General features: G+C 42.4%; 1 protein-coding gene across 2 annotated transcripts; it reads left to right on the forward strand.

Moving 5' to 3' along the window:
- Positions 1-842: 842 nt before the first annotated feature.
- Positions 843-8,607, forward strand: galnt3 (UDP-N-acetyl-alpha-D-galactosamine:polypeptide N-acetylgalactosaminyltransferase 3 (GalNAc-T3)). 2 transcript variants are annotated; one of them, XM_034204023.1, is made up of 11 exons: positions 843-1,405; positions 1,679-2,218; positions 2,881-3,053; positions 3,634-3,783; positions 3,960-4,194; positions 4,277-4,394; positions 4,506-4,706; positions 6,337-6,468; positions 6,697-6,798; positions 6,889-7,041; positions 7,141-8,607. In XM_034204023.1, the coding sequence occupies exons 2-11, from the start codon at positions 1,683-1,685 to the stop codon at positions 7,246-7,248; spliced, it is 1,908 nt and encodes a 635-aa protein (XP_034059914.1). In that variant the 5' UTR covers positions 843-1,405; positions 1,679-1,682; the 3' UTR covers positions 7,249-8,607. The 2 variants fall into 2 exon arrangements, with proteins under 2 accessions (XP_034059914.1, XP_034059913.1); XM_034204022.1 differs by having other exon boundaries at positions 854-1,405; positions 7,135-8,607.
- Positions 8,608-8,637: the final 30 nt, after the last annotated feature.

The raw sequence follows: 8,637 nt of genomic DNA on the forward strand, positions 1-8,637 counted from the left end.
TTGTCTGTATTTGTCTGAAAACTGGCTAAAACACATTGCAATGTAAATGTTATTTTAGGCTTATTCAGCTGAAAGCATTGTTCTTTCTTTCCTTACAATGCATTTACCAAAAAGTTGACTAAAAACATTTAAGACTATTTATGAAAAATGTATGTGTGCTCCCCATTATCGAGACAACCTATTTTCTCAATTTGATACATGACCTAATCATTTTATTTAGGCTACCCTGTAAATCTATATTTCAATTTTGTATCTTGTCATTTATATTATTAGTATGCAGATACGTTTGGATATTTATAAAATCTGCATTTATTTAAACAATAAAATGATTTAGATACCTGATGTTGGCTTTAGTCTCTTTTCTACTAAAAATCTAACTGATGCATTAAGAAGGGGATGAACTGTTCTATTTAAGGCATATCCTGAATGGACAATTTACATCATCCAACAATTGCCACATAGACAAACATTTACAAGCGTGAGTGGGAACGAAAGCAGGACACGGTGAACATTTTAATGGATAATAAAGTGGATGCCTGGCGTGAATAGGAAGTGCTGGGTAACACAGTCACTACAGATGGAGTCACTGTGCAAGTCAAAGGCAGAAAGAAGTCAGCGGAGCAGGCTCCCTGCGGCTGGATCCGCGTCCACACCACCAAGCATCCAACTCTTTATGAAGACCATCCGCTGTGGGGAACCTGGGCAATCAAAGGATTAGATGAAACAGCTGGTGAGTGTCTGTTTTTGCAACTTTTATTCACGGTATCTTAGATTCGTCTCCATGCAAAAGAACGCGTAACTTTTCTTAATGCGCGATGGACCATGTGCGTTTATGGTTTGTGTTCATATATTTAAGCTGTGTGCAAGATGTGCTGTTTTCTCAGAGAGCCTGATTGGATGCGGTGGGGTGTGTGTGGGGTATTGCGCGTTCCTCCGTTATTTGTAACCCAGCAACTGTCCCAGTGAATGACCAGTTGGACAAATCCTATTAATGGCACCATTATTGATTCTGAGGAACTCCGTGAACAGTCTGCAATACTCCTGAAGTCCAAGTGACTGCAGTCCACTTTAGTGCATCTACAGTGCCACAACCTAACTTGTTTAACGGGATATTTTCTCATTTGTGTTTCAGGTATGGATTGTTATCCGCACAATTTCTCTCTGCGCAAGCGCGCCAGCAAGTCTCCTCCCTCTACCTGAGAGCAGAGAGCACCTGGATCCAACGAGACGGAAGTTTTGAGAGGGCAGAAAACGGAGCAAATCTTTTTGTCTCTGCGTAAAGTTTCTTTGAAAGTTGAATCAACAAAAAGAAGATCTCCAATCGAAGCAGGATGTCGTTGGTGGACATCTTTGAGACACATTTTAAGAGCTTTTCCATTTTACGTCTGTAGTTCATCGACTCATGGTAAGTGGTCTTTTTTTCTGAAGCTATACTGAGCAGCAGATAAATAAGAAAAAAGGGATTTGTAGTACTTTTAGCTTCTTTAGGAACTGCTTCACACATGATTTGTTTTATTTCACAGAAAAAAGTAAACAAAGGCTTAAAATACTAAGATGTTAATGTGTGGAATGGCAAGTAATGTGTCTATATGTGGTATTTAAAGCCACATGTCTTTAATTTGATTATTACATTAATGCTTGTTGATCATCATTAAACATCTAAATATATGTATTACAGCTGAATGTCAGTCCAAAGCCAGACTGCTCTCCACTCAAGAAGAATGACAGCTCTCAGCAGAGTGCTCCGAAGGCGACTGCACCCAGTACAACTGGTCGTAGTGGCCCTTGTCTTCGTCACATTATTTTTCTTCATACAATGGGAGGTTGCTAGCCAAAACCAACAGGAGGACCCATGGCTAAGGGGGATGGCAGTGAAGCGGGATGCCATGCTGGGGATGGTGATGGGAGCTGTTAATAACTTAAAGGATGCCATGCCAAAGATGCAGATCAGAGCCCCTGTTCGCCAGCAGGACAATGCAGAGAGGGTGTCATGTCCACCGGGTCACTACACTGCTGCTGAGCTCAGGCCGGCTCTGGAGCGGCCCCCTCAGGACCCTATGTGGCCTGGAGCTGCTGGGAAACCTTTCCACACAGACTCACTGAGCCCTGAGGAACAGAAGGAGAAAGAGAAGGGTGAAGAGAAACACTGCTTTAACCTGTATGCCAGCGACCGCATCTCCTTGAGCAGAGACCTGGGCGCAGACACGAGACCACCGGAGTATGTCACTTTGTACAATCTTTACACTTATGTTTTTACTATCAATTTGCCAATAACATAATTGTGTTAGCGAACAAAGTAGACCAAATAGTGATGGTGATAGTGGGTTTGAATGCAGATTCTGTGCTGTACAGGATGCACTAATTTATGCACTGGGCCAGAATGTTACTTGCCCATTGAGAAACGCTCAAATTGATCAGTAAAATGTAGATGTGGTCTAACCCAAACACATTCATCTTTATTTGCTTTATGCAACAGGGAAAAATCTCAGGCAGAAACCACAGAGATAATTGCTCTGACTGGGACTTTGTTTCAGCACGCCTGCCCAGTTACTGTGGCCAGTTCAGAGAGAAGCACAGTTGTGTTTGGCAAATTGCAGTACATCCAAGTGCATGTTAGTCCAAGTATATGTCAGTAGATAGTCAGTACATGACACAGACATAAAGCCGAACCATGGACTGGCTATCTTATTAGAGAGAATTACTAAGTCTCTCCGGCTCTGATATGGCAGGCATTTCAAAGACTACCATGCATGCGGTGTCGCAGCTGAAATGGACACCCCACAGGGGAGGGTCTGCAGATGTAATAACTACCCTATTGTGCCACTCAGGAACTGTACAGGACATTCAGATCTTTGTGCTCTGTCTCCTTCTTCACTGCAGATGTATTGAGCAAACCTTCAAGCGATGCCCCCCCTTGCCGACCACCAGTGTGATAATTGTGTTTCACAATGAAGGTTGGAGTACCCTGCTAAGGACAGTATACAGTGTCCTCCACACCTCACCTACAATTCTTCTCAAGGAGATCATCCTGGTGGACGACGCCAGCGTGGATGGTAAAACTTAATAGGGTCCTTCACGGCCGCATTGCTCTCTTTTTTGGGATCGATTTCATGCAGCATGTTGGGTGGGCAGCTGTTTGGTGTGCTACAAAACGTGCAAAAGGAGCTCCCTGCTCCTTCTGTGCCCCATGAACTGGGTTACAACAGGAAGCGAGGGGCTGCTAGTGAATACTTTCCTAAAAGGCATTAGCAGTGGTTGTGCTTAGAAATGAGTCAGCGTTAACTTGTAAACAGGTCTAATGTAGGAAGGAAACAAAATGCTGAGAGGAGAGAGGTCTGAGGGAATGCAATCCATCTGACTTTCTAAGCTCAGTGACTTGTAGGAATCAGGCCACAGATGTACAGCAGATCTCCTGAAAGCCAGCCATGTGAAAGATGAAAGGAAGACAGCTTCTTCCTTTTTCATCTGTTTTACCTTCCAGGCTGAAGGCTGTGAATATGATCAATTATCACTTACACAATACTTGAGACTGTTTATTCAAAACTGTGTACAACATCCACTCTTAATACTCATAAGGTTTTTCTCAGTGTTTAACTTAACTCTCTGTCTAACCGATATACTATATACTTTCAGATGTGTTGAAGGACGGGCTGGATGATTATTTGAAGAGCCTGAGTATTGTTCGAGTTGTGCGCCAGCGTGAAAGAAAAGGACTCATCACCGCTCGGCTGCTAGGTGCCTCCGTGGCCACAGGCGACACGCTTACCTTTCTGGATGCCCACTGTGAGTCAGCACCACTGTCATTACTCACATATAAAGCCAGTTGCATGCCAGACACACCCTGACTTATGATCCCACGGCTTAACAACCCAATGATTACACACAAATCCTTTGCATGGCGGCAATACCTCCAAAATTAGCCTTTCAGTGATTATTGTTTGATTTGCGTGGGTTACCAGGTGAATGCTTTAATGGGTGGCTGGAGCCCCTGCTGGCCAGGATAGCTGAGAACCACACCGCAGTAGTGAGTCCAGATATAACCACCATCGATCTCAACACTTTTGAGTTCATCAAACCCTCCCCATATGGGCAGAATCACAACCGGGGTAACTTTGACTGGAGCCTTTCCTTCGGCTGGGAGAGTCTACCAGATCACGAGAGACAAAGGAGGAAGGATGAAACATACCCTATCAAGTAAGCAAAAATCAACACACAACAACAAACTGGTGAAAACTTTAGTTTGTTGTGGGAAATCATTAACCACATTTCTCTTTAGGACTCCCACATTTGCTGGTGGGCTCTTCTCCATCTCAAAAGACTACTTCTACCATATTGGGAGCTACGATGAAGAAATGGAAATCTGGGGCGGCGAGAATATTGAAATGTCATTTAGGGTGAGTCATTCAGGCTGTGCAGCATGTTTGTTACCTGTTGAGTAATTCCAGTGCACAACTCCTACATAGGCGTGTCTGACTGCATTGTACATCTGTTTGTGCTGCCTGCAGGTGTGGCAGTGTGGCGGACAGCTGGAGATCATTCCTTGCTCCATTGTTGGCCATGTTTTCCGTACCAAGAGCCCCCACACCTTCCCAAAGGGCACACAAGTGATAGCACGTAACCAGGTTCGACTGGCGGAGGTCTGGATGGACGACTACAAGGACATCTTTTACCGCCGTAACCAGCAAGCTGCGCAGATATCAAAAGATGTACGTAGTGCTTCTGACACTAACGTGCCTTAGAAATCCTGTCATTCGACCCTTTTCAAATGCAGAAAATCACCCTGAAGCATTATCTTTCACTTGCCAGGGTCATATGTAAGTGTTTTTTTCAGACCAGTCATTATCCCCCTCCCTCGCCCCTTTTTAAAACAAGTTTAAGCAAATCCAACTCCTGTCACATTGATCATAATTTAACATACTGCAGGGAAAGCATAGGATTACACACCCTACCATTTCACCTTTGTCATTTTTAATGCATGAATTCTGTAGAGCATACTCTTAAATGGTGAGACTTAGATAAGCTATTAGGGGCTGTAAGCGGTTAACTGTCAGAGGAGAAAGGGCCCGGAGGAAGTCAGCTCTGGTAAATGACACAGGCTCTCAGCGTTTCCCAACATGCGGTCCCCCCGGAGGAGCCATAAAGTGTTCCCTTAGGGCTGTACCTCCCAGAGCGAGCCACCCCCCCCCCCCCCCGCTGGCTTCAAACAAACACGTCGTCATCAACAGCTTCAAATAATCCACTGTAGTAGCTCTCAGTGTGCACTAGTGTGAGAAGCATCCTCGTCATTATAGTGTGCTCTCATTATTCAAGAGCATGAGGTGCCTGCAAATCCTTTTAAATATGCTGCTCCGCTTCCCTTTTTTGAGAAGAAAAAAAGAGCAGTGATCAAATACTTGCCTGGAGTTAATTTGTTCAACAATGGAGTGATTAGAGCACTGGAACACAGTCATTGACTTTAGCAAAGTAAAGCGATTGTGAGATAAAGAGTATTTATTAAAGAACAAATTAAAAGTAGAATATAATGTTTTGCTTTTAAGGATAATTTATATTATTACAATGGAGTCGCTTGTTTTATTTTCTGACTCTACAGATGGTAATGTCAGTCCATTCACCACAGAGTGCAATATTTAAATAGCATTACAGATAGCCAAAGGTGCCAGAGAAAGAGTCCTAAGCACTTTGGTGTTTTGAGTTCCCAGTTTTTTCCATTTGATTAGATGGATTGCAATGAAATGTTCCATCAGGTCAGATGTTCTTACTGCTATGTCCTACTTTGATGATCAAATACCTGCTAAACTTATAAAATCCCCATCAACATTTGCTTTACAGTAGCCTACTATGATTTGAGTGGCGATTAAATGACAGCATGGTATTGTGCTAAACTAAGATGATAATCTTTAAACCTGTACACATCTAAACCTGTAACATCTGCTTGCTAACATTTCGCCCAAAACATTGATAATGTGGGCCTGGACTCTTATTCTTGCTAGTTTAATAGTGATTTACAAAGCATATTACTGTTGGAAGTCTTGTTTTGTGTGGTTTTACATGTAAGCTCTCCATAAATCTTAATTGAATGGTGGATGGCAACCTTTCAATAAGGATTTCTGGAAACATTGACCTTTTAACATGTAAACAAAACACATCACAGGCTTTGTTTTGAGATCCGGCAGACATTTTTGACAGAGATCTCAGCATACTTATAAAGGGTAAAATGGACATTGGTTAATGTGAAGTCTAGATGAAGGATTATAATGTATAGTTTAAATCCTGCAGTGTGTTGACAATCAATGTGAAGGTAAAGCTTTGTTCTCCTGTCTGCCGATGTGTTAACAGAAAGCTTTTGGAGGGATCGCCCAGCGACTGGACCTCCGTGCGCGGCTGCAGTGCAAGAGCTTCTCGTGGTATTTGAAGAACGTTTATCCAGAAGTCTTCATGCCTGATCTCAACCCACTCCGCTTTGGCTCAGTAAGATAACACACCTCACCACCAGCTCGACTCTTTCCAAACCTCAGAGCTCTGTCTAGCCGCTGTGGGTTTCCACTTGGGATCTCCAGAGGGTCCTGAGCAGTTCCAATTTGACACCACTGAAAGCACTCCAGAGGCTGAAGTTGTTTGAACAGCTTGCACTGGATGTTAGTTTTTCATTTTGTTTCCTCTCACTGCTCTCCTACCCCCTCTTCTCCTTCTCTGTAGGTGAAAAATGTCGGCAAGGACTCCTGTCTGGATGTTGGAGAGAACAATGAGGGTGGGAAACAGCTGATCATGTACCCGTGTCACGGACTAGGAGGAAACCAGGTTAGTGAGAGAACATACCTTTTTGATCTCTGATTGAGAAAAATATAATTCACTTAAAAAAAAAAAAAAATCTTGTTTCCTTTGCTGTAGTATTTTGAGTTCTCCACACGTTATGAGATTAGGCACAACATTCAAAAGGAGCTGTGTTTGCACGGGGCCGAGGGGACTGTGAAACTGGAGGACTGCCAGTATAAAGGCGGAAAAACATTAGTGGGAGCAGAGCAAACATGGGAACTGAAGGATGTGAGTTTTGCACTTTCTCTGCACTGATTTGTGATGTCAAACACCTGGGTTATCTTTTTTAGGAAAATAATCATTTGTTGTCTCTTTGTGTAGAACCAGTTATTCTACATGCCAGGAGGGAACATGTGTCTGAGTGCCCGTCACGAGCATCCCTCTCTGGCCCTCTGCAACCCCTCGGACAGATACCAGCTCTGGACCTTCGTCTGAGTGAACTACCACTTATCCCTGGATTCATAGACGTACTAGGACATGAGTATACTATACTGTATGCGGTTAACATTCAGTTTTTACTAGATTAATGGCAATGAGTTTAATTTATTTTTATACATAGAATAACTGAACTGCTGCTGCTGGGAGGTTTGAACTTTGGCAGAAACCACTGTGTGCCACTGCTGGAAAGAAGCATTGAAATGCTTCCAAACAGACTGTGAACGGAGATTCTTGAAAGAAGGAAGATGCGCTGTGCTGACAAGTGCCTTCTTTGGGTTTAGGATGTATTTACTACTCCAAGTCTTTGCAACGAACACATGCATTATGAGGTATTTTAAGGCCAACACTGCACAATTTCTAGTGAGGAACATGAATCTAAAAAGTATCTTTACAAAAATACAGTAAATGATGTGTATTATAAACGAGGAGTTCAAGTTGGACAAACAAAAATCCCATCATGTTTTGCACCAAAGAGACTGGAAGCAAAAACCTGAGAATCACAAAAGTGCATTGTTCCCTTTTTAACTTGCAAAACCTCTTATTTGCGACCATCCAGTGCCTTAAATGTAACTCTATACTGGGTGAGTGGAGGGGTGGAGGGATGGGTGGTGGTGTGGGGACAGGGGCTGTTGTGCAGAATGATGTTTTGGGGGTTATAAGAACAGAAACTTTTGCCAGATGAAGATTTTATAGTTTCTCTACACTTAGTTTCACTCAAATTAAGCTAATACAACTTGTAATGAATCCTCCCTTCACTAAGTTTATAAAGGGGTCCTAGTAAATCTTAATTGGAGACCGCATTCATTTTAGCTAAGTGTACCTGGAAAAACTGGCATCCATGTGTAGAGACATAAAGAATGAAGAACGATCACGTGAATGGACCTTTTTGAGAAAAAATAAGCTGACCCTTGAACATGAATGTTGTGTTAATTTGCCCCATAACTAAAGTGAAATTGACGTGATTGAAATCTATTTCTGTTTGACCTGCATCAATGCTTTATTAACTATATACTAATGCAGAAGAATAATGTCCCCCTATTTAATTGTGGCTGGTTTACCTGTATTCTTAAAAAAAAAAAAAGGATTTTCATGTGAAAGGAATACACCAAAGGATTTCCGTTGGTTGATAAAATGTCTGAAACTCTCCCTCTTCATCTAAATTTGAGTCCAATAATGAATTTCTGGTGCAGGCACTAGTGTTTAGATGGCTTTGGAATATTGTAAATAACTATTAGAGACTGGGTGAAAAACAGATTGAATGTGTGTGTTTCCCTTGTATGGAAACAGTCTATTGTTTGCCCTGGTATTAAGTGCTCTTATTTTTAGGTCAATAAATTCATTTGGTTAGAACTAAGAGCCACTTTGTTTTATTCCCACTGTGATCTG

Source organism: Gymnodraco acuticeps, unplaced genomic scaffold (genome assembly GCF_902827175.1).
Source record: "Gymnodraco acuticeps unplaced genomic scaffold, fGymAcu1.1, whole genome shotgun sequence".
In the NCBI taxonomy this organism is placed as follows: Eukaryota; Metazoa; Chordata; class Actinopteri; order Perciformes; family Bathydraconidae; genus Gymnodraco; species Gymnodraco acuticeps.